The sequence below is a fragment of the Narcine bancroftii genome, chromosome 1 (assembly GCF_036971445.1).
Source record: "Narcine bancroftii isolate sNarBan1 chromosome 1, sNarBan1.hap1, whole genome shotgun sequence".
Taxonomy (NCBI): domain Eukaryota; kingdom Metazoa; phylum Chordata; class Chondrichthyes; order Torpediniformes; family Narcinidae; genus Narcine; species Narcine bancroftii.
In genome coordinates, this window is record NC_091469.1 from 288,694,532 (window position 1) to 288,720,203 (window position 25,672).

General features: G+C 45.6%; 1 protein-coding gene across 3 annotated transcripts in view; it reads left to right on the forward strand.

Annotated features, from left to right (window-relative positions):
• kiaa1549la (KIAA1549-like a) overlaps window positions 1–25,672 on the forward strand; it is a 156,035-nt gene that overhangs the window by 24,076 nt on the left and 106,287 nt on the right. For 2 of the 3 annotated variants that reach the window (XM_069903026.1, XM_069903031.1), the window contains exons 2-4: window positions 12,295–12,642; window positions 14,997–15,530; window positions 25,352–25,467. In XM_069903026.1, the coding sequence (XP_069759127.1) occupies window positions 12,295–12,642; window positions 14,997–15,530; window positions 25,352–25,467 (998 nt within the window). The remainder of the gene's footprint in view (window positions 1–12,294; window positions 12,643–14,996; window positions 15,531–25,351; window positions 25,468–25,672) is intronic. The other variant, XM_069903036.1, reaches the window with a different exon arrangement.

The window sequence follows — 25,672 nt, forward strand, 5'->3', positions numbered from 1 at the left end:
CTGGGTGGTGGGGGTCCTTGAGGATAGAGGCTGCTTTCTTAAGACAGCACCTCATGTCGATGTCGTCGATGGAGTGGAGACTGGTATCCGTGATGTCATAGGCCGTGTTAAAACCCTCTGGAGATTTTTCCTGTCCTAAGCGTTGGCACCTCCAACCCAGGCAGTGATGCAACCAACCAGAATGCTCTCCATGGACCGCCTGTAGAAATTTTTGAGTGTATTTGGTGACAGACCGTATCCCCTCAAACACCTCACAAAGTCTAGCTGCTGGCTAGCCTTCTTCGTGATTGCAGAGTAAACTGAGGTTGGGTGAGTCAAGAACCAGAGGCCATGGGTTAAGGGTGAAAGGGGAAATGATTAAATGGAAGATTTGGGGAAACTTCTTCAGGCAGAGAGTGCAAAGAATGTGGAACGAGCTTGAGAATATAGGTATGGTTTTGAAATTTAAGAGAAGATTGGACAGGTACACGGATGGGCTGGGTATTGAGGGCTACGGTCCGGGTGAAGGCCAACGGGACATGGCAGGATAATGGCTCGGTATGGACTAATGGGCTGAAGGGCCTGTTTCTGTGCTGTCGTGTTCTATGGAAGGAGGGTAGTATTGGGAGCTCTCCTAATTACTTTCTGCATTAGTAAACTAGCTTGTGAATTCCTTTCATGTGGATGAGTGTTTGGGATGGATGGAGATGTACTTTTTGTCTGCTTCAAACATCTTCTGCCATGTGAGAAGGGGAGATTTTCCCCTGTACCCCCTCTTCCCAGCTCCTGACCACCACCATGGGAGACTGGGTCAAGATGAGCGGAGCCGGCTGACTTGCTCACTCACTGGTGGCCATTCTCCCCACTCCTGCCACTCTCTCCTGCACAAGGGTTTTGTTCATTGGAGAAATGCCAAAGTTAACAAAGCTGGAATCTTGACCAGAAGGGACCCAGAGGGTTGGATAGCATCCACGGGTAGAAATGGTCAGTCAGCATTTTTGGGTCAGGACCCTGGCTGGGGGAAGGGCCGGGGTGATAGGTCAGAAAAGGTGTGAGAGGAAGGTTGAAGGAGAGACCACTGAGAGGAGGGAAGGTAAGTGAAGGAGTTGGCATCTCGGGCGTACAAACAGTTCAGATTACCAACAGTTCTCTGGACAGGCGGCACGGTCAGCGCAACGCTGTTACAATGTCAGCGATCGGGAAGGGGGTTCAAATCCTGCACTGTCTGTAAGGAGTTTGTACGTTCTCCCCGTGTCTGCATGGGTTTTCCCTTGGGGGCTCCGGTTTCCTCCCACTGTTCAAAATGTACCGGGGATTGTAGATCAATAGGGTGTAATTGGGTGGCGCGGACTTTTGGGTATAAGGGCCTGTTACCGCGCTGTATGTCTAAACTTAATTTAAAAAGAATAATTTGAACCCCATTATACTTCAGGAACTTCCTCTATTTAAATACATTACTTCAAGATTCCATTTATTGTCATGTACACAATAAATGTTGGTGGAAAGAAAAAAGTTTGAAAACCACTGTTTTAATCATCCCTAATTGACTCGTTATGTGCATGGTTTCAGAACTCGAAAGGAAATGGGCCAATGACAATTTTTCTCAAGCAAAATATTTCAGTAACAATTGGGTCTAGAGGACCTTCCCTTCCCACTCACATCCCATCTTACTAATCACAAAACACTGATGGCATAGGGATTACTTAAAGTGGGATGTGAGTGGAAAGAAAAAGTCGAGAACCAATGAGTTAGTGTGATGATATTGCAATGGCAGCAACCTGGGTTTGAATCCAGCGCTGTCCGTAAGGAGTTTGTACTTTCTCCCTGTGACCTGCTTGGGTTTCCCATGGTTGCTCTAGTTTCCTCCCACAATTCAAACATGTTCAGGGGGTTGCACGTTAATTGGGTGTAATTGGGCAGCACGGGTTTCAATGGCTGAAAATGGGGCCTACTTTGCTGTAAATAAAATTCCCAGCAGTTTCCTTCTGTTCCTAGGGATGCAAAAGCAGGAATGATATTTTGAAGGTGGAACAGTTAAGTGATGGGGAATGAGTGGAGATCAGTGAGTGTTGATTAGTGGATAAACAGGGCTGATATAAAATTGAAAGATTTTAATTATCAGCAATTCCAAAGACCCCTTCTGCTGCTATCAAATGGTTCATCACCTCCCCTCATTGTATCTCTTCCCAAGGGAAGCAAGTTCAATTTAAATATTAGATTTAAATTTAGACCTACACAGTAACGGGGCCTATTGGCCCATGAGTCTGTGTTGCCCAATTGACCTCCAATCCCTGGTACGTTTTGAAGGGTGGGAGGAACCGGAGCCCCTGGGGAAAATCCACACAGACATGGGGAGAACAGACAAGCTCCTTACAGACAGCGCTGGATTCGAACCCCGGTTACTGGCGTTGCAACAGCATTGTGCTAACCGCTATGCTAACTATGCCACAACTGTGGCATTAGGGGCAGAAGCCAGCAAATGATAGTTCACCTCCACTGCTGGCGTCGAGCGGTTGTTGACTCTTACCATAAAATTCAACCTCAGATATGGTATTGAGGGTTCAGACTGCACAGCTTATATATATATAAGAATGTTATAGCATTGTGCAGGCCCTTCAGCCCATGATGTCATGCTGACCCATCCACAACAAGCGAGTTAAAGCAGTAAGTCTTCAGACGCTGTGATTGTCCAAGGGCTGGAGAAACTCAGCAGGTCCCTCATTCATATAGCCCTCTATTTTCATAACATCCACATGCCTGCCTAACGTCCTCCCTGTCCCACCCTACCAAACTTTGCACAATATACTTCCACCAATTACCACAGATGCTGCTTTTAATTTAATTGAGTGGACTTTATAATTTATAGTGGTTCTTGTATGAAAAAAAAATGGACTTAAATCTCTGATTGTACAGGTTTAACCTCTCATCTAGCGCTCTGTGGTCAGGCATGTTTAGAATCTGCCGCCATTAGTTTGTGGATCTGCCACCAGGGCGGCGCTGTTAGCAGCGCTAATGCGCCAAAATCTGTTTACACGGCAGCCGAGTATTTTGGTGATACAGTCCTGTTCACTTCTTGTATTCAGCTGTATATTAGCTCTTCCAAATGTCATCCAAGAGGTGCAGAAGATGGTGCTAGTGCTAATAAGCATTCCCTTAGGGGTCAATTTCTGGTAAAGGCCAGATCCAAGTGTTGCCGGATTAAAGACCTGTACTACAGTCGGTATATCGTGCTCAGTCTGGTTGCCTCATTACAGGGAGGATGTGGAAGCTGTGGAGAGGGTGCAGAGGAGATGTACCAGGATGTTGCCTGGATTGGAGAACATGTCTTGTGAGACAAGTTTAGCAGAGCTTGGACTTTTCTCTTTGGAACGAGGAAGGATGAGAGGAGAGTTAATAAAGGTCTGCAAGATTCTGAGAGGTATGGATAGGGTGGACAGCCAGCACCTGTTTCCCAGGGAGAGAGTAGCAAACACTAGAGGACACCTGTACAAGATGTGGGGAGGAAAGTTTAGGGGAGACATCAGGGGTATGTTTTTTTAAACACAAAGTTGTGGGTGCCTGGAATGCCCTGCCAGGGTGTTGGTGGAGGCTGGAACATTAGGGACTTTTAAAATACTCTTAGACAAATAGAGGGTTATGGGTGTGAGGAAGGGAAGGGTTAGATTGTTGAGTAGGTTGCTATTTGTTGGCACAATATTGTGGGCCGAAAGGTCTGTCCTGTCCTGTAATGTTATATGCTCTACGTTTATAGCTGAACACAGATCCTTTCACTTCCCAACGTTTGACTCATGCAGAGAACAACAGAGCATCAGACCTGAAAGCATTTTGTTACAACCCATTCCTGACGTTCTGCTGCTGTGTCTGTTCCAAGACCCCAGTCACCCACCCACTCCGGCTTGCTGCCTTGCTTCAGATCGCAATCAAACAACCTCCCATAGTAAACAGCCTCTTTGCAGTCAAACCTCCTTTGTAATCACCCAGCCCTGAACCCGATGAGATTTCAGCATTCTTCCAATCAGGTTTCTTCAGTGGCCGGTTTTTAGTTAGGTCCCTACGATCCTCCAACCACCCCCCACCCCCTCCCTTGCTCTCGTCCCTGAACACGCATGTCTGTGTCGCCAAGTTCAGTTCCAACTCAAGCTACAAAGTCACTGACAATTCCGTTGTTGTTACTCCACCCTATTATCTGGCTTCCAACATCCTTTCCAGAGATTCACTGCTCTCAGAGAGAAACTCTCTGCTGTTCGCTGCAGTTGTGCCCCACAGGAAGCATGTTCCTGTTGTTCAGTCCTGATCTCAGTGCTGTCAATGTGGAGTTTGCATGTTCTGCTTTTAACTGTGTGGGTTTCTCCCCTCCCCCCAATGACTGGGTTGGTGGGTTAAATAGCCCCTGTGCATTGCCCTGAGTGTAGGTAATCTGGAGCATGTGGGGAAGGTGGGGGGGGGGGGGGGGAGACAGTGGGTGGAAATGTGCAGAAAGGAGAATGGGTCTGGGAAGGATTGGTGTAAAAGGGTGTATTTGATGTGTTCATTAGACAGAAGGGCTTGTTTCCATGCTGTATCTCTCCAGAACGACACAGTTCTGGGCTGCATTCAGCAACCTTTAACCCTTTGGACTCTGGCCATTTTTAATCTTTCATAATATATACTCCAGACTAAGTCCATGGATGAACTACAGTACGAACCAGCTGGTGGTTGGATAAAAAAACCAGTCCCGGAAAGTGGGGACACAAAGTAGGTGTGCTTGTTGGTAGTCCCTGAAAACAGAAACACGGGCTCCAAAGGGTTAACTGTCTGATGCTTGTTGAGTTCCTCCAGCAATTCTGTTTGCCCAAGATTTCTGTAGCTTTAGTGTTTCTCTACATGGTGAACCTTTGCCTGTTCTTCAGGAGACCCAAGGTCATGAAGGCTCTGCCATGTTGGACAGAAAAGATTTGTAAACGTAACCCTTGGGGAGCACCCTTCCCTGGGCAATGTGAGGCAACTGTGTGGGTTGTGTTAGGCATGTCTCAATATTGGCTTATTTTAAGATCTTGTGTCCGCGGGATCTGAGTCCAGGATGGCGGTGTCTGTGTTCGGCTGCAGCCTCGAGGGTTTGTAGACTCCAGGGAAGAAGAGCACGAGTAATGGGTAGACCACCCCCTCCCCCATTCGCAAAGGAGAAACAGAGGAGATGACCCTACGGGTCAGAGTGAGCGGCTCTGAGGCTAAAGAACACACAGGAGGTAGGATATTTGTGACGAGGCTAGGAACCCACGCAGGCTGCAGGCTACTGGCGACCTCGCTCAAGGCACCATCCGCACCAGGCTGTGGACTGCTGGGGACCAGCTGAGGGGGTACCAGATATTGGAAATGGGATACGAGAGTGGGCGCTGAGGGCTTTCTGATTGTGTCAGGTTTGGATCTGGAGCTTGGGTCACTGATGGTGTGGACTGAAGGCAGTGAGGGGGGACACTCGGTGGGAACTCTCTGTTGCTTCTCTTTTTCTGACTGTAAGGGGCACTGGCCAATTTCTGCTGATGGTGAATCTTTGCTTTATGGAAGACTAAAGGAAATACTGTGTTACATTACATTTTCTATTTTTTTACATGGCAATAAAAAAAAATCTTTAATATTGGGCACTGACCCACAACAGGTCAAGGTGATAGAATTTACCGCACATGGGATTTGATCTCACAACCTGAGGCTTTCTGAGACACCTTTACTATCCAGACTAAAGGCCATATAAAGAACTATTGGATAATACCAGACATCATTCTCATAGTTACAGAGTTCTACAGCACAGAAACAAGCCCTTCTGCCCAACATATCAAGCTCAGCCCATATGCCCTGATTCAGCCCATATCCCACTAAACCTTTCCATGTAAAACACGATGGTCTGCAGACATTGTAATTGAAATAAATACCTCAATCAGCTGGTCAAACAGTGTACTTTATGTAGCAAAGATAAAGATACATAACCAACGTTTCAGGCTTGAGTGAGGTATGAACAAATGTCGGCAGGTCCTCAAACATAATGGTGGGGGGGAGGAGCATGGGAAGGTGCACAGTCCCACTGGCAGGAGGTAATAGGCAGGGAGGGTATGACAGCAAGTAGGGGGAGGGAGGATGGCTCTGTGAATGGAGAGGGAAGGGGTGGAGAGCTGGAGGAAAGGAGACAGAGAGATGGAGAAGGGAGGGAGAATGGAGAGTCGGCTAGCAGAAACCAGAGAACTTGATGTTAATACCATCCGGTTGGAGAGGGCCCAGGTGAAAAATTAAAGCTGAGGGTCTTTTTGAGCGCGGTTATAAATGAGCTGCAATCACATCACACATGAGCCTGGTGGCCAAAGATGGCAGACGTTCCAGCCTGGAGGATATTATAGAAGCAGATGTTTTTGAATAAAGTCTAGAGAAGTGGGTCTCGACCTTTTTCTTTCCACTCACATCCCACTTTAAGTAATCCTTTTGCCATTGGTGCTCTGTGATTAGTAAGGAATTGATTAAGGTGGGGTGTGATTGGGAAGGGAAGGTTGAGAATCACTACTTTAGACCTAATTGTTACTGAAGTATTTTGCTTGAGAAAAATTGTCATTGCCCCATTTCCTTTGGAGTTCTGAAACCGTGCACATAACTAGTCAATTAGGGACGATTAAAACAGTGGTTTTTAAACTTTTTATTTCTATCCACACACCGCCTTAAGCAATCCCTTACTTTAAATGTGAGTGAGTGGAAAGAAAAAGGTTGAGAACCACTGGTCCAGAGGTTTCATGACCACTATTTTTGAAACCTACCGAATATTGAAGGGGTTGGATAGAGGGGTAGCAGAGAGGATGTTTGCAATGGTGAGAGAGCCTCAATAAAAGGTCATCCCTTTACAACGGAGATATGGAGAATTTTCTTCAGCCAGAAGCTGGTGAATCTATGGATTTTTTTTTGCCACAGATGGCTGTGGAGGCCAAGCCATTTTAAATTTAGACATACATCACAGTAACAGGTGAGTCTGGCTCATGAGCCCGTGCCACCCAGTTATACCCAATTGACCAACACCCCCTCTCCCCTGTGTGCTTTGAAAGGTGGGAGAAATCCAGAGAATCTGGCAGTAACTCGTGCAGACACAGGGAGAATGTACAAACTCCTTGCAGACAGTGCCGGATTGGAACCCGGTTTGCTGGTGTGGTAACTGCTACACTAACCATGCCAGGTCATTGGGTAGATTTAAAACAGATGTTGATTGGTTCTTAATTAGTAAGGGCATCAAAGGTTATGAGGAGAAGGTAGGAGAATGGGGTTGAGTTGACAAATGCTTCAGCCATGATTTGAATGGTGAAGCAGAATCGATGGACAGAATGGCCTGATTTTAATCCTGCATGCCATGGTCTTATGCTCTGATGATATGAGCTTTCTTGCCTGAACATACTTGAAATTAATTTACACTTGTGAGCTAATTTGAACAGGTTTATTTATCCAGTCTTTTGAATTATCTGCTCAAGAGCACATCCACGATACAAGGTAACTGACTAAATATTTGATCTCTGCGGTAGTGTCAGTTCCACCCACAGAAGGTCTAGCTTTGCAGGAAAAATCTGAGTCATTGGACTTAAGAGCAGCTCTGCATTTCATATGAGAATCCCTAACATTTCAGACAGCCTTAAAACTAATGGCACGAGCATTGATATTTCTGATAGGTAAATCCCCAAACAATGTGATCCCACCTTTTCCATCTCTCTGCTGTCTCCATTTTCCTCTCCCTCTCCATGTTCTTTCTCTCACCACCCCCCCCCCCACTCAGGGGGGAATGTAGGGCCCCTTTGAGAATGGCTGATCTACCACCCCTCTGGGCCCATTCTCCCAAGTTTCCCTCTGTTGTAGCTTAGTCTCAATAAAGGAGCCCAACCCGAGACATTGACTGACCACTTCTACCAGTGCCTTCAGTTTGATCTGCTGAGTCCCTCTAGTAGTAAAACACGAAAAGTCTGCAGACACCGTGGTTGAAGTAAAAACACAATGCAGGAGAAACTCAGCAGGTTAAACAGTGTCCTTTATAGAGCAAAGATAAGGCTTGAGCCCTTCATCAAGGTATTGAAAAGATGTTGGCAGGTTTGGACGCCCTGCCAACATTTTGTCCACAAGGCTTCAAGCCTGTATTTTTATCTTTGCTCTATAAAGGACACTGGGTTTCTCCAGCATTGTGTTTTCACAAGTCCCTCCAGCAGTTCCTCGTCTGACCTTGAATTTTACCAGTTGCTTGCCCTGTCGACTGGACGCCCGGATTCAAATGCCTGTGAGCCTCACTCTTGAGTGATTGGTGGGGGAGGGGTGAGGTGGCGATTGTCATCCAGAGTTGGTTTCCTTTGTGTGCTCAACGCCCACCCACGCGTGCTGTGCGCACGGCGAAATGCCACCGCAAATTCCTGTGATTGTTTCCAAGGTAAAATCCTCTCCTGACTGCAAATTTTACTGAGGGTAACCGTTGCTGTGGCAACCACTTCGGTTCTCAGCTCAGCTTCAGTGTGCAAACTACCAAGTGTTTGCACATCATTCTCTAATGTGCTCCAGGTGCCTGCTCTGTTCCCATTGAGGCTTGAGCACTCGCCCACTCCCTTTCACTTGACCCACTGATTCCTTTGGAGGTTCCACCAGAGTCACACCTCATGGCGTTAAGCACCTTCATTCCACCTGCTGCATCAGTAAGGACCTCCCAGTGGCCAACCCCTTCATTTCCAAATGCTTTTCCCACACTGACGTATCTGTCCACAGCCTCGTGAACTGCCAGGTTGAGGCCACTGGCAAATTGGAGGAACCACACCTTATATTCTGCCTTGCAGCCTCCAACCTGATGGCATTAAATATTTCCCACCCCTTTCCCTTCCTTCTCCTATCACAGAGCTACCCTCTGCCCTCTCCCCCATCACCTCAGCTTCTTTCCTTTCTACCCTCCCATCTGTGTCCACCTCTTACCTGTTGGGCTGTGTGTTTCTCTCTCCCTTCCCCTTCTGCTGCACCTCCTGCCATCTTTCTATTCAGGCCCGAAATGTTGACGGCATTTTATGTCTCACAGTGTTAACACAACAAATCTAATTCTCCTTTGTAAAGTGCTGTGGGGCTCAGTGCTTTGTGAACCCTGGAATGCGCTGGATTGAATGACTACAAAACACAAGAAGTTCCTGCTAGTGTCACCAATGTATAACTAAAGATGGATTCCCAATGTCCTTGGCAGTATTCCTCCCTGAAAGTTTACTGGTTAATTGGCAAACCCTGTTCCTCTTGGGGTTCATCTATGTTTCCCGTCTGAGAGCCCAAACTTGGTCAAGCATCCCTTAATTGTGAGATGCAGTGATGATGTTAAAGTTGCACTGTGAGGGGCTCTTGAACGGACCTGTCATTGGCAAAACATGATGTCCCTGCCCTACTTCTCTCCGCACCCTGCACTCTGTTGTAGTGGGGCACTTTGTGACCTGCTGTAGCTTTACGCCCTGCTCTTTTTTAAAAAAAAATTATTGCTCTACCTGTACTTAAAATTGGGTTGACTTGCCTGGATAGCATGCAAAATGAAGCTGTTCACTGCATCTTAGTAAATTTGACAATGAGTAATTAATTTTGGTCACTCACTGCTCTGCCTCATCTCTGTGGTGTCAGCAGGAAGGCATTTGTTCTCCCATCCCCTTGCATGCATGAGAGAATCCATTGAAAGATCAGTGCGCAAGGCAGGGTGGCCAAACTTGCTTTACGTTCAAGCCATGCACAGTAAACCTCAGATGCCTGAGAGTCACAAGGCATGAAAAAATATTACATTCACCTTTTTACTCTCATGTGTGTGCATATTTTGTTACCAAAATTTTATATAATACAAGTACATAATAATATTTATTCATGCATTTAGTTTTTAAACAGCTAATTTGTATTGGTTTCAATAATTAAAATATACACAGATACATTACCAATATTTTCAAAATCCTGACTGATTATTGTGAGTCTCCATCTTGGCTGTGAGTCATTGAAAACTGGCTGATACGTGGTCAAGGCTGTACAAATTAGCTCTGTCAGGTGTTGATCTGTAACAATTGCACAATGCTTTGACTTCACAAACTTTATTACAGGATACGGTGTGGGGTGGCTGGGGTGTCAGGAACTCTGGAGAGCGGGCAGCTGGGGCCTAGGAGAGTGCGCGGTCGGGGCGTCAGGAGCTCAGGAGGGTGGCATGGATTCGTGGGTCAGAAGAGCCTGTTACTATGCTGTATATCTAAACTTAATCTCATTGACATTCGTGTTTCTTGCCTCATTGTTATTGATACCCGACCCACTGCTGTGGTGAGGTTGGTGAACTTGAAGATGGAGTTGGAACAGTATTTGGCTGTTCAGTCATGGGAGTAGAGCAAGTACAGTTCATTGTCAAATTACACTTGACAATTTTTTTTCAAAAGGTTTGCTTCCTGAAAAAAAAATTGGGGATTATGATCGACAACTTCAAGCTGAAATCAAAGATAATTTCAGATTTACTGCATCACGTAGGAAGTTGGAGAAACATTAAATGGACTTTTATTTCATTTAGCACGTTTAATTGAAACATGATGCTGACACATCGTGTTTATTCAACTGACATAAAAATATTTTGCTGCTGGTTTTCGTTAGTACTTAGTACCTGACATGTCAGTGTTCAACAATAGTCGGCCAGGATTGATGGATTCCAGATGCCCTGATAACGCCTTTCCATAGTCGCAATGTCCTGGTGAAACCTTTTGCTGTGTTCGTCACTGACTGCGCCAAGACCAGCCGGGAAGACGTTCAAGGGCGAATGCAGACAATGAATTTTCAATGAGACGCTGCACTTCATGGTTTTGTAGCTTGAAGCATGTTAAAATTATGACAGGAAACCACAAAAATAAGTTATATCTAAAAAACGGTACGTGATAGGAAAATGTGAAGGTAATTTTCACAATCAGTAGACCAAAATCCATAAAATACACCCAAATGTCATTGTCCAATGTTATCTGTCCTGACGTTGAACATTGAAGTTCACCACTTTGTAATCACAGGGAGTGCCTGTGTCAGATTTACCCAGCGTGTCAGTGTACTTGACTGAACAAAGCTGATTGGTTAAATGCAGCGGGACATTACGCAGCCTGGATTCTGCCTCTCTCCTTCACCCCTGAGACTGGCACAGATTGGGACAGTTGCTGCTGCTTCATTGGAGCCGGGCTGGCAAAGTGGAATAGCTCCAGTAAAGCCTCATTCTTGGTCGCTGTCCACAGTTCAAGAGAATTATGTACCCGCGAAATGAGCCTGCTGCCTGGAGCATTTATTGCTGTCTGAGTGGAGGGTGCTGGACAGAATTAAAAGATCAGGCGCTGAGGGGTTTCAGCAGCCTTAGTTTAATTCATAAGTTGCCAGCGTGAATCTTGCCCATCGATGGAGTTTTCCAATCTCACAATGATGACATGGAACAAAATGTTTGTGGCAGCTATGCTAGATTCTCTTCCTTTCAATGGGGTGGCCTGGATTGCCCTGTCAGTCTGACATTTGAGATCCCATGGTCAAATTAAAATGATACCAAGTTTCTGGAAGCCCCAAAGTGCTCTGCTGCCATTAAAATATCTGAACATGGGACATTGCAGGATCCAAGAAGCCTCAATGAAATTATCCAACCAGTAATGTTGACTGAGAATGGGATGTCATGGTTACTGCAACACTATTACCATGCCAATGACTTGAGTCTGAATCCGCTGTCCGTAAGGATTTGGACATTCTCCCTGTGACCACGTGGGTTTTCTCCAGATGCTCCAGTTTCATCCCCCGTCCTAAAGATGTACAGGGTGTGTAGGTTAATTAGGTGGAAAAAGCCTGCTTGCATTTACTCTGTCTATCCCCCTCATAATGTTGTATACTTCTGGCAAATCTCCCCTCATTCTTCTATGCTCCAGGGAATAAAGTCCTAACCTGTTTAACCTTTCCCTGTAACTCAGTTCTTCATGTACCAGCAAATCGTAGTAAATCTTCTCTGCACTCTTTCTATCTTATTGATACCTTCCCTGTAGTTAGGTGTCCAAAACTGCACACAATACTCCAAATCTGGCCTCACCAATGTCTGATACAAATAAACATTTCAACTCTGATTCTTTGATTTATGAAGGCCAATGTGCCAAAACCTCTCTTTATTACCTACTTTTTGGGAATTATATATCTGTATTCCCAGATCCCTCTGTTCTATCACACTCTTACCGTTTGCCATGTGTGTCCCACCTTGGTTATTCCTCCCAAATCTCTTACCTGACTACATCTATAAGAAAAGGAATTCTTTCACAGTTGGTGTCTAACACAATGGTGTTTCTTTTGCAGGACCAGGTATAATATACCAGCTCTTGGACGTAGCAACTCCACTTTCACCCCTGCCACAGCGGCCCTTCCAAACATCTCAGCTTTCTGAGGTCTGGGCTTGGACATCCCCACCTAGCCGGCAGTCCCCATCAGTGAGCGGGTCCGTCGAAGGAGTTACTCTGAGGGCTTCTCACCTTGCCTTCCTCGCAGCGTCAAACGCGGACGCAGAGCCAGACGTCAGAACTCCAGCACCTGGGACAGGAAATCCCAAAAGTGAGGTGTACGAAGCTCGGCCTATCTCCGAGGGGGTAGCACCCACAAATAAAAAAGGGGAGATTGTGCCCAGCGACCTGGCAGAAGCTACCCCAGGTTTGATTCCAGATCTCACCATTTAAACAAGTGCACAGGGAAATGGGAGGGGGGGGGGGCAATAGAACCAAAGGGATGATCGTGGGCTGAATAGCCTCCCTAAGGGTCTTTTTGCCTCTCAGTTCCACTGGTAACCCACTGGTACAGCCAGTATGCAGGAAATGGGACTATCCCAGAATGCCAACTTGGTCAGAGATGGGCCAAAGGGTCTGTTCCATGCTGAATGATTCTCTTTTATCAAGTTCAATCAAGTTTATTGTCATCTGATTGCACAAGTGCAGCCTAACAAAACTGAGTTCTCCAGTCCTCAGTGCAAAACACGCAAACATATAACCGGACAACACACATATAGACAATACATATGCAGGACAAGTATTTCATCTATACAAAGAAATAAATATTGTTTCATGAATATGAGATAATTAGTACTAGCAATTCCTCTGATCATTCAGCATTCTCACTGCCCGTGGGAAGAAGTTGATCTTCAGCCTGGTGGTGCTGGCTCTGATACTCCTGTATCTCTTCCCCGATGGGAGCAGCTGAACCCTACTCCCCACCCCCCCCCCCCCCCCACCACAAGCAACAGCTCTCAGCATTCACTCACTGAGCTCAGAGCATGTTCACCTCAAATCTCAAAGGACATTTGCCCCCTCTCTACCCCTGGGGAATTGAAGTGTCCACACCAAGCTAGCAGTGGCACTGAGAGTCTGGTGCAGAAATGGCAGTCAGAGGCTTGATCCAAGAATTCGAGTCCCACCAAGTCAGCGGGGAAAATGTAAATAAAATTAATTAAATTAAATATGGCTAGAATCAGAATTTATTGTTCAAAAATCATAAGGTAAAGGAACAGAAGTAAGCCATTCAGCCCATTGAGTCGGCTCCACAAATCCACCCTGAGCTAAATTGTTTTTACGTCTAGTTCCAAATTCCAGCCTTTTCCCCATATCCCTTGATGCCCTCACTAATTAGATCCCTACCAATCTCCCCCTTAAACTCCCCCAGTGATCAGGCCTCCTCAGCTGCATGTGGCAACGAATTCCACAAATCCATGACCCTCTGGCTAAAGAAATTTCTCCTCATCTCATATTAAATGGGTGCCTTCTAATTCTAAGACTGTGCCTTCTTGTCCTGGATTCACCCACCAAGGAAAACCTCTTATTCACATCTACTCTGTCCAATCTTTTCAGCATTTGAAATGTTTCAATGAGATCCCTTCTCATTCTTCTATACTCCAATGAATAGAGTCCAAGAGCTGATAAATGTTCCTCCTATGTTAGCCCTTGCATTCCAGGAATCATCCTGGAAAATCTCTACTCTCTCCAAAATCATTTCAACCCTTCTAAGATAAGGGGCCCAAAATGCTTAAGAGTATCTGATAAGACAGACAGAGCAAAGAGTGTCCTATCTCGGAAGGTTCTGGAATATGAGGACTTGTTTTTGAGAAGCACTTTCTTGACAAACAAGGGAGATAAAAGCTGGGCCACTACCTTAAAAAGGCTGGTGTTCATTAAGAACATTCAGGACTTGTGATCAAGGGATATTTTCTGGATGAGTATATCCAAGCAAGGCGAGTCAGAATAAGATTTATTGTCAAGAATATGTCACAAAATTTATTGCTTTGCGGCAGTGTCACAGGTAGAAATATTGTTATAAATTACATTTTTTTAAAAATTGGTGCAAAAGAAGAGAAAGTGAGGCAGTGTCTGTGGTTCATTGTCTGTTCAGGAATCTGATGGCGGAGGGGAAGAAGATGTTTTTGTACCATTGGGTGTTCATTTTCAGGCTCATGCACCTCACTCCTGATGGGAACAGTGTGAAGAGGGCATGGCCTGGGTGATGAGGGTCCTTGAATTTAAATTTAGACATACAGCACAGTAACATGCCACCAGCCCATGAGTCCATCCCGCCCAATTACACTCAATTAACATACACCCCTAGTACATTTCGAACAGTGGGAGGAAACCGGAGCCCCCGGGGAAAGCCCATGCAGACACGGGGAGAACATGGGATTCATAATCCAGTCCAGATCGCTGGCGCTGTAACAGTGTTGTGCTAACCGCAACACCAACCATACCGTTTAGAGGCTCTTACTTAAGATATAAAACTATTAAAACAGCGGTTTAATGCTCAGTAATATTATTTTGATAAAAATTTCCATGAATTTCACCATAGTTCTGGAGGGAAGGAGATCTGCCGTCCTTGGTCAGGTCTATGAGTGATTAGCTTTTCCAGGAGAGAGCAGAAATAGGTCACATGACCAACCATGTCCATATTGAATAGTGATCCAGGCTTGAAAGGCTCAATGCCCTTTTCCTGCTCCCTTTTCCTATGATTGACAAGTTCTCTGATTTCAGGTATTGCGTTGAAGATCTCAGATACCCCCAAGGTGACCTCCGTGACCTCACTTCCTTCCGGCTTCATCAACAGAATCACGACTGACCCCGAGGCAGCCAAACACTTTCCGTCACTGCCTCCATTCAATAGGACGGCGGCCGTTGCTAGGACAATGTCTGGCCACATCACCTCTGGTCCACCCCTGGCGGAGAGGCGCCCGGGCCAAATGACTGGTGTCGTTTCCATGCCTTCACCCCAAGAGTCTACCACCACTGCTCCACGGCCAACCTGGACCCCGCCCCCAACAGACGTCGGGCTTCAAGGGGCCAGCCGAACACACCCACGTGCGGAGATGGGGAAAACATCGATGGCTCCCTCACTGGCACTAACAGCGGCCTTAACCTCACTCACCACTGCTGCCCTAGCCACCAGAGATTTGCAGCCAATAGCACACGTTACACCTGCTGGCAAGGGAGCAGCTGGAACATCTGCTGAACCCCCCACCTTACCTGGTTTGAACTGCAGGCTGTCGGACCAGCTCTGGGTCAGAACAGGTAGGGAAGAGTCTCTGAAATGATTTGTAGCTTGTTATCAATGATTGATAGAAATTCATGGCATAGAATATTCACCCCATCATTGTACGGAGAGCGACCCCTGTGCCGGAAGGCTGAATAGGTTAGGACTTTATTCCCTGGAGCATGGGAGAATGAGGGGAGATTTGGTAGAGACCTACAAAGTTATGAGGGGTAAATGCAAACAGGCTTTTCCCACTCAGATTGGAGAGACAAGAACTCAAGGGAATGGGTTAAGGTGTGAAATGTTTAAGGGGAACATTAGGGAGAATATCTTCACTCCGGGTGGTGAGAGTGTGAAATGAGCTGGCAGCAGGAGGTGCAGGTTCGATTTTTGACATTTGAAAGAAGTTTGGATAGGTATATGGATGGTCTGGATGCAGGTCGATGGGACCAGGTGGAATAATCGTTTGGTACAGACTTGTACCAACTAGATGTTTCTGGTCAAGAGCCTTCATCTGGACTGGTCTTTACCCAATTCTGCACCCTGACTCAATGAGTCCTTCAGCAGATCACTTTGTGCTCCAGATACAAGTATTGCACTCACTAGTGTCTTTTTGCTTCTCTAAACTTGAAATGTATCTCACTCTGGAGGCAGCTGAAAGTTTGTTGCCCTCTCCACAGATAACGAGTGTTGCCTACACGATTGTCTCCATATTACAGCACAGCAGTGCACTTCCCCTCTCTCAGTTGTACCAGCTCCAAGTTCAAGGTTGACTTTTTGTCACTTTTACCAAGATTAAGTGAACATGGTTGTTTTGTGAGCAAACCAGTTAGACATCTCGTACATAGAACCACGTAAGACGCAGAACAAAAATGTAGAGTTACAGGGAGAGATTAGTTGGTACAGAGCAAAGTCATCATAATTTTATTATTCTGAGGTCAGTTCAGAAGTCTGATAACAGTAGGAAGGAAGCAACTTGAATCTGATGGTGCGTGATCTCACCCTTGTGAAGTCTCTTCCTGATGAGAGAGGAGAGTGAGTCCGGGGTGGGATGAGCCTGTTTTTCTGAGGCACTGGGACTTATGGACAGAGTTGGTGGAGGGGAAGGGGGTGTGTGTTACAGTTGATGGAGGGTGGGGTGGTGTGTGATGGAGGGGAGGGGGATGTGTGTGACGGAATTGATGGGCAGTGGTGTGTATCAGAGTTGATGGAGGAGAGGTGTGTGATGGAAGGGAGGGGTATTTGTGGGATGAAGTTGATGTGGGAGTAGATGGTGTGTGACAGAGCGGAGGGGTGTGTGTGACAGAGGCAATGGAGTGGAGGGGGTGTGTATTGGAGTCAATAGAGGGGAGGGGTGTGTGTGATGGTCTGAACCACATTCACAACCCTCTGGAGTTTCTTGAGGTCTTAGGTGGAACAGTTCACGTCCCACGCAGAGATACATCCTGACAGGACACTTTCAATGGTGCCCCTGTAGGAGTGGTTAAGGGATGCAGGTGACCATGTCAAATTTCCTCAGGTTTCTGAGGAAACAGAGGTGCTGCTAATCTTTCATGGCCATTGAAATGATGTGGGTCAAGTAAGACAGGTCACTGGAGATGTTTGCCCCTGGAACTAAACGTTGTCCACTGTCACCACCTCACACAGTTGGTGCAGATCAGGCAGTAAGCTCTGCCTAATTAAACCTCCCCTGTGTGCCCACAAATTGCTTGAATTAATTTCTTCTAAGAACATAAGGAATAGGAGCAGGAGTCAGCCATCCGACCATTCAATCATTCAATGAAATCATGGCTGAGCTGATGTGAGGTTCATCTTCACCTACCTGCCTTTTCCACAAATCCCTTAATATGTAGAAATCTATCCAACTTGTCTTAAATATATTTATTGAGGTCGTATCCACTGCTTCAGTGGGCAGTGAATTCCATAGATTTATCACCTTCTGGGAAATGAAGATCCTGTTGTTGTTGACAAGTTTGCACAGGTAGGTTGAGGAGAAACCTTGATATGTTCTTGGATGAGAAAATATTAATCTGTTGGAGTGGAAATTCTAGGCCCAATCTCCATGAGAAAAGATGAGTTAATGGTGTCAATGTGAAGAACTGCAGAACTTGAAAACCTACAAGATAAACAGAAAATAGTCGAAATGCTCAACAGGTCTCCGCATCTGTGGGAAGGGAAACACAGTTAAAGTCTCAGGTTGAAGCTCCTTTCTTTCAAACTCTTTCCAGGAGAGGGTACAGAGGAGATATACCAGGATATTGGCTGGATTGAAGAATGCGTCTTATGAGACAAGGTTAACAGAGCTAGGGCTTTTCTCTTTGGAGCAAAGAAGGATGAGAGGAAACTTAAAAGAAGTTGATAAGATTGTGAGAGGCATAGATTTAAGGTCGACAGCCAGCCAGCACCTTTTTTCTCAACACCAGAGGACGTCTGTACAAAGTGAAGGGAGGAAGGTTTAGGGAAGACATCAGGCTTACATTCAATAGATTTTTACATTTTAAATAAAAGGAATTAAGGAATATAGGGAAAAGGCAGGTGGGTGGAGTTGAGTCAAGGATCAGATCAGCCATGATTTCATTGAATGGCAGAGTAGGTTCTTGTCAAACAAGACCTGCCCTTTCTGAATCCATGCTAAATCTGCCTGATTGGACCCCTTTGTTCTAAATGTCTCGCTATTTCATCCTTAATGACAGGTTCAAGCATTTTCCTGACTACAGATGTTAAGCTAACTGGGCTGATAGTTACCCGTCTTCTGTCTACATCCCTTTTTTAAAATGTGGCGTGACATTTGCCATCTTCCAATCTGCCTTAGCCCACGTCCTCGAATTCTTGTCTCACTTAAGCTCAGTGGGAAAAGCCTGCTTGCATTGACCCTATCTGCACCCCCTCATACCTATGTTTTCTCTGCTCGTATAACAGTTAAAAGCAAGAATCCTATCCTTTTTTGTTTTCCATCAATCCTTCTATCTCAGTGAATTGTGAGTACCCCACTCCATACCCACTCTTTCCTATCCACAGTTCAGTATCCCATTATCTGGCAATAGCCTTTCCTTTGAGCTTGAGTTTAAAAGGTTGAATGTTTTTTATTATGTGTCTGAGATGAGCTAGATCTGTTTCGTAGCAAGCCAGTTGTTTCCCAAGGCTGCATTTTGGCAAGTCGGATCACCCGGTTGTGCTCCTTCTTCCTTCATACAGTCAGAGCCTAAAAGGAGAAGCTCCAGAGATCAGGACACACACATACCTTTTCTTGAGTACAGTTTTTTTTTGCACTACTGATAAGTAGAAATTCTGTCTGGCCCTCAGGAAAATGGAATCTTACGGTTGTATGGGATGTCCGTTATGTACTCTGACATTAAATCTGAGTTTTGACTTTTGTTATAAGCCATCATTTCCTAGAACATGAACAACATTGCTTGAAATATTTAATTTAGTAAAAGGAATAACTAACTCCCCTTTCTCTGGTACGCCCGGGGAAAGATCAGTCTCAGTCGCTTGCCGTATCTTAAATGCATCGTAACCTTTTCCATAACAGAATTGCAACTACATTTATTATTTAAAAAATCTCTTCTGCTCATTGAGCCAACATTTCTCCAAAGTTTTTTTTTCAGTCGGTTTTGGAGTGCATGTTGTTTTGTTTCCATTATAGTGTCCAACTGGGAGCTCATTGGAAACTCGACCAGAGTGGTCCCACGAAAGCAATAGGATGCTTGCCTGAATTGGCAGAAGATTTCGAGTAGTTTAAGAGATATAAAACTGCGGGTTAAGAGACTGATCTCTTCAGCAGATCAAAGGAATGGCTGGGGCATAAGATCAGAAGGCATAGGAGCGGAATTAGTCCATTTGGCCCATTGGGTCTGCCCTGCCATTCTTTATTGCTTTTTTCCAGCCCTATTCTCTGGCCTTCCTCCCATAACGATAGAACTTTACAGCACAGAAACAGGCCTTTGGCCTTTCTAGTCTATTATTCTGCCACGTCCCACTGACCTGCACCAAGGGCATAGCCCTCCATACCCCTCCTATCCATGTACCTGCCCAAATTTTACTTCAACGTCAAAACTGAGCCCGCATCTCCACTTCATCTGCCAGCTCGCTCCACTCTGTGTGGAAGCTCCCCCTCCTGTTCTTCCTAAACCTTTGCCTTTTCATGCTTAGCCCATGTCCTTTAGTTTTTATAGAGGTAAACACAAAAGTTCTCTAGTTTTTAATCCTACCTAACATCAGTGGAATAAGCCTACTTGTATTTACTCTGTCTATACCCCTCAATTTTGATACCTCTATCAAATCTCCCCTTGTTCTTCTGCGCACCAGGAAATAAACTCCTAACCTGTTTAACCATTCCCTGTAAGGCTGTAACCTGTGTAACCTTTCCCTTGATTCCCTTCCGAATCAAGAAGCTAACTATCTCTGCCTTAAATCTCAGAACTTCCTGTGACAACGAGTTCCATAGATTCACCACCCTCTGGGTTAAGAAATTCCTGGTCTCTGTCTCTGTTCTAAAAGGATGTTTTTGGACCCTGAAGCTGAGCTCTTTGGTCTTAGACACCCCCACTACAGGAACATTCTTTCCATGGCCAGTCTATCCAGGCCTTTCAGTATTTGCCAGGTTTCTGTGAGATTCCCTGTGACATGACAAAAGTGCTGGTGTGAACAAAATAGCTGTTTAAGTAAAGCACTAGGAGACGAGGGGTGGCACGGTTGGCATCATAGTTAGTGCAACACTATTACAGCGCCAACGATTCTGGTTCGAATCCGGCACTCTCTGTAAGGAGTTTGTACGTTCTCCCCATGTCTGCGTGGGTTTCCTCTGGTGTCCATTTTCGTCCCACATTCCAAACATGTATGGAGTTAATCACATGGGTGTATTTAGGCAGTGTGGGCTCGTGGGCTGAAGGGCCTATTATCGCGCTGTGAATCTAAATTAAAAATTAATTTGCAAAAGAAGGCCTAGCTGTGACCCATTTAATTTAGGACCACAAAAAGCTTTTAGAGAATACTCGTAAAAAACACATTTCAAATTAAAGCAAAGATCCTGAATGCGTGGGTGGTGCCTTTACCCAGAGTGAGGTGACAAATTAACCCACAGTAAGGAGGGACAGGGTTGGACCCATCAGCTCCTAGGTTTTGCACCGTGAATCAATCGGGCCATGATCCTGAAGAGAAACACATAAATTGCAGACACTGGAATCTCGAGCAGGCAAAGAATTGCTGGAGGAACTCAGCAGATCAGACACCATCCATGGAGAGAAGTGGTCAGCCACTGTTCTGCCTCAGTACGCTGAATGACCCATGGATGCTGTGTTACCTGCTGAGTTCCTCCAATAATTCTTTGTCTGCTCAACATTCCTTCAGTTAATTTCCTGCTTGTTCCTGATTATCTCTCACTCCCTCATGGATTGGAAGCTTCCATCTCAAGGTTGTTGTTGTGACACCACTCACCCAGCTGATCTATCTCCCTCCTTAAGGGGCATAGATAGGGTGAATGGTGATAGTCTTTTCCCCATAGCAGAGGAGGCAAAAACTAAGGGGTGTGTCTAAAGTGAGAGGGGAAAGATTAAAAGGGCCCTAAGAGGTAAGATTTGCACACTAAATGGTGGTGGGTGCGCAGAACAACCTGTCAGAGGAAGTGATAGAGTGGGTAAATTTGTGTGTTGAAAAGGCTTTTAGATAGATATTTGGATTGGAAAGGTCTGGACCAAATATAGGCAAATAGGTCTTAGATCTCATATTGACAATTGAGTCAGCATCGATGAGGTGGGCTGAAGGGCCTTTTGTAGAACTCTATGACCAAGATGTAGCCCCCACATCTCTCTGTGCTAACAACTTTTACAGACTCAGTCCCCTTTGCGGAAACATTCTTCCATCTCAAGTCTTCAATGACCACCCCCTTATTCCGAGACCATGGGTCTGGTATCTCCCACGAGAGGAAACATCCTGCCTCACCCCCTCATTCCCACAAAGTGTGGTGGAACTGCATGGCAGAGAATAATTGGATGATATACAGATGGAGGAGATGAGAGAATGTGTGGAGCTTAGACACGAAATAGTTGTGAAACATGTGTTGGAGATAAACCCTGAACATCATTCTAAGTTCAGATTTATTGGCAGAGTACATAGGTGACATCCTTACAACCCTGAGAGAACTTTCATCAAAGAAAGGAATGCAAACAAACTGCAATACAGAAAATAAAGTGTGAACTAATGACTGCAATATAGAAAATAAATATTCAGTAATAAATAATGTGCAAAGTAAGAGCCCTTAAATGAGTCCCTGATTGAGTTTGTAGTTGAGGAGTCTGATGGTGGAGGGGGAGCAGCTGTTCCTGAACCTGATGGTGTGAGTCTTATGGCACCGATACCTTTTTCCTGATGGCAGCAGTAAGAACAGAGTGTGTGCTGAGTGGTCTGGATCCTTGATAATTGCTGCTGCTCTCCGACGGCAGCGTTCTCTACAGATGCTCTCGATAGAGGGGAGGGGTTTGCCCGTGATGTCCTGGGCAGTGTCCATGACATGACCTTTTGCAGGGCTTTCTGCTCAGAGGTATTAGTTCTGAGATTTGATTTCTCAATGGATATTGGTTAGTACATTTCCTTGGATAAATTGGATAAAAATATTTTCTCAGAACGGCAGAGAAAGAGGCCATTTAACCCATTGGCTCAATTCTGGCTCATTCAGTCCCATTCCCCCTCCCTTTGTTTCTCTGTATCCCTGCAACATTCTGTTTCCCACATGCTCATCATCTCCCTTTTGATTCTTCTTGCACAAAGGGGTTACTTTATCTTCACTAACTAACCTGCCAGTGTGAGTGTGGGGCTTGGGAAGAAACCGGAGCATCACAGGGAAACTAATGCAGCCCCACAGGAGAAGGTAGAAAGAGCATCTCAGCATTGTACCTGGGTACAATCCATCGGACATTGGCGATTAAAGGGTGATATAATTTCAATGATGTCACTAGCTAAAGGAAAATCCTTTGAGACCCTTTATCATTACTCAATAAAGGGTCCCAACCTGAAACATTAACTGACTACTTCTCTCCATGGACGCTGCCTGACTCACTCAACATTCTTTTTTTAAGGCATACTGCACAGTAGCAGGTCGTTCTGGCCCTCGAACCCGAGCTGTCCAATTACACCCAAATTTACGCAGCCCCGAAGGGTGGGAGGGAACCGGAGCACCCGGACGAAACCCACAAACTCCTCACAGACAGCGCCTGATTTAAACCTGGGTCACTGGCACCGTAGCAGCATTGAGCTAACCACTACGCCAACCACCCTCAAGATCCTCTGCCCAAGACCCCAGCATCTGTGGTATCCTGTGTCTCCATTGGATCAGATGATGAGTTGAAGGAGGAACAGGCTCAAGGGTTAGAGTGACCGACTTCTGTACTCAATCATACCAGGATGTTTCCTGGATTGGGAAACAAGTCGCATGAGGCAAGGCTAGCAGAGCTGGGACTTTTCTCTTTGGAGCTTAGAAGGATGAGAGGAGACTTGATAGAGGTCTTATAAGATTATGAGAGGCATAGATTGGTTGGCCAACCAGCACCTGTTTCCCAGGGCAGGATCAGCAAACACCAGAGGACATGTGTACAAAGTGAAGGGAGGGAAGTTTAGAGGAGATATCAGGGGTAAGTTTTTTACATAGAGAGTTGTAGATGCCTGGAATGCCTTGCTGGGGATGGTGGTGGAGGCTGGAACATTGGGGGCATTTAAGAGACTCTTAGACACATGGATGGAAGAAAAATAGAGGGTCACAGAGTAGGGAGGGTTTAGTGTATATGGGTCAGCACAACATCGAGGGCCAAAGGGCCTCTACTGTGCTGTATTATTCTATGTTCTATATCAGTGATTCTCAATCTTTTTCTTTCCACTCACATCCCACTTTAAGTATTCCCTATGCCATCGGTGCTCTGTGATTAGTAAGGGATTGCTTAAGGTGGGATGGGAAGGTTGAGAACCACTGCTCTAGACCCAATTGTTACTGAAATATTTTGCTTGAGAAAAATTGTCATTGGCCCATTTCCTTTGGAGTTCTGAAACCGTGCACATAACAAGTCATTGAGGGACGATTAAAACAGTGGTTCTTTCCACCCACATCCCACCTTAAGCAATCCCTTACTAATCACAGAGCACCGATAATGGCATAGGGAATACTTAAAGTGGTGTGTGAGTGAAAAAAAAAAGGTTAGGAAACACTGTTCTATATGATTGTAATAATCTCAGTTGTCAGTCATATTCCTGATGCAATTCATCTTGGCAAGCAAATTTAAAAATTAATGACATTGAAGATTAATGAATTTTGTGGAGTGAGGTTATTATTTATGAGGAGCCTGGATGTGGTGATTTCAATGTACGAGGCATCTCAAGGAACTGAGGGTGCGATCTCAGCTTGGTCAATCACCCATGGACAGCACAGTTAGTGCAATAGTCAGGACAATGCTGTTACAGCACCTTGGACCGGGGTTCTTGAGCCTGGTGCTGTCTGTAAGGACTCTGTATGTTCTCCCCATGTCTGTGTGGTTTCCTCTGGGGTTTCCCCCCATTGTTAAAAACTGGGTTGGTAGGTCAATTGGTGTAATTGGGCCAAAAGGGCCTGTTACCGTGTTGTATATCTAAACCATCCTCCCCTTCCATTGCTCCCTGTGTCCCAGGAAAACGGCCAGCATTTCAAAGGAACCGTCTCACCTGTCACAATCTTTTCTCCTCCCTTCTGTCAGGCAGATGATGAAAGATCTCGAAAATACAAACCTCCAGATTGAAGTTCAGTCTCTTTCCTGCTGTTATCAGGCACTTGAATGGACCTCTTGTTGGTAAAAGATGATGCCCCTTGCACTGTTTAGCTGCACTTTTCTCTATAGCTCACACTTTGTAGCCACTCTACCCTGAACTCTTTGATTACTGTAACACCATACCTTGACCTTCCGTTTTATTCTTGCAATCCCTGCTCTACTTAAGTATGAGTTGACCTGCCTGGGTAGCACACAGAACAAAGCTTTTCACTGCATCTTGATACATGTGACAATGAACAATTCACGAGAACTCTTTACAGGAGGAGGGGATTGTTACACAGTGGTTTATGGGGAGACATGTGGAGTGGGTTTGAGATCATGATGGGGAGAGTTCAGTGGAGGTGAGGAGAGAGGAGTCTCAGACATCACAGAATGTGAATGGACGAAGAAAGAGGTGAGAGAAGTGCAGGTCCTCCCCACCCCCTCCCCCATCCAGAGCAGGTGGGATAGTTGGAGATGAATTTCCCTGCTGCCTCAGGCCGGCTGAGAATGGTATGTTTCAAGTGCCCCTTCTCCCCACACCCTGAGCTGCTGTATTGGGCTGAGCACAGCTGGGAGCACTGAGCAGACTCTTTCACCCCCTCATTGACTGGTAGCCATTCATCCTGCATCTGCCAGCTCTTGCTGTGATCCCCTCCCTCGCCCTGATCTTGTTCACCTCTGATTTCTCAGCAGTTCTCGTGAATGGGACCCTGTTGCCACCTGTTGACTTACTCTACAACTGGCATTAGACAAAGAGTTTAAATCTCCCTGTGGGATCGATATTTGGAGGCTTGCATGCTTTGATACATCTGTCTATGTGCATGGCATCTCTCAATTACCCTGAACCCCCGGTCCCTCGCATGTTAATGCACAGCCTGCCATTTACTGGATACGTTCCCCTTACGTTTAACCTTCCAACATGCCACACTTCCCACTTGTCCGGATTAAACTCCATTTCCCTATTTCCAACTGACCTGTACCGTCCTGTCTCGATTTGACAACCACCATCTTCAATGTCCATAACTCCACCAATGTTCTCGTGCCCTCTTCTGTCTGTGCTTGAGTTTATCTGGGTTTTCTTCTTTTATCAGTGGTGACTTTGTCTTCGAGAAGAGTCCAAACGGATGCAGTGTTTAAGCAGAACGTCACTCGTGGGCTCTCTGAGGCGCTGAAGCGAGCTTTCTTCAGTAATGGTGTCCGTGCTGAGGTCAGTGATTCTCTTCAGTGTTAACCACCTCTGACCCCTCACACTTGTGACTTGTTGAGCTGAGTTCATTGGTGAATTATTGTCCTTCAGTGGGGCAGCGCTTTATCTCTGCTCATAATTTAACTTGTTTATTGGTGTATCATACATACCAGCGTAGCTCCAGTACGATTCTTTGTGCATCTATACGTTGTTCTTGTGTGTATGA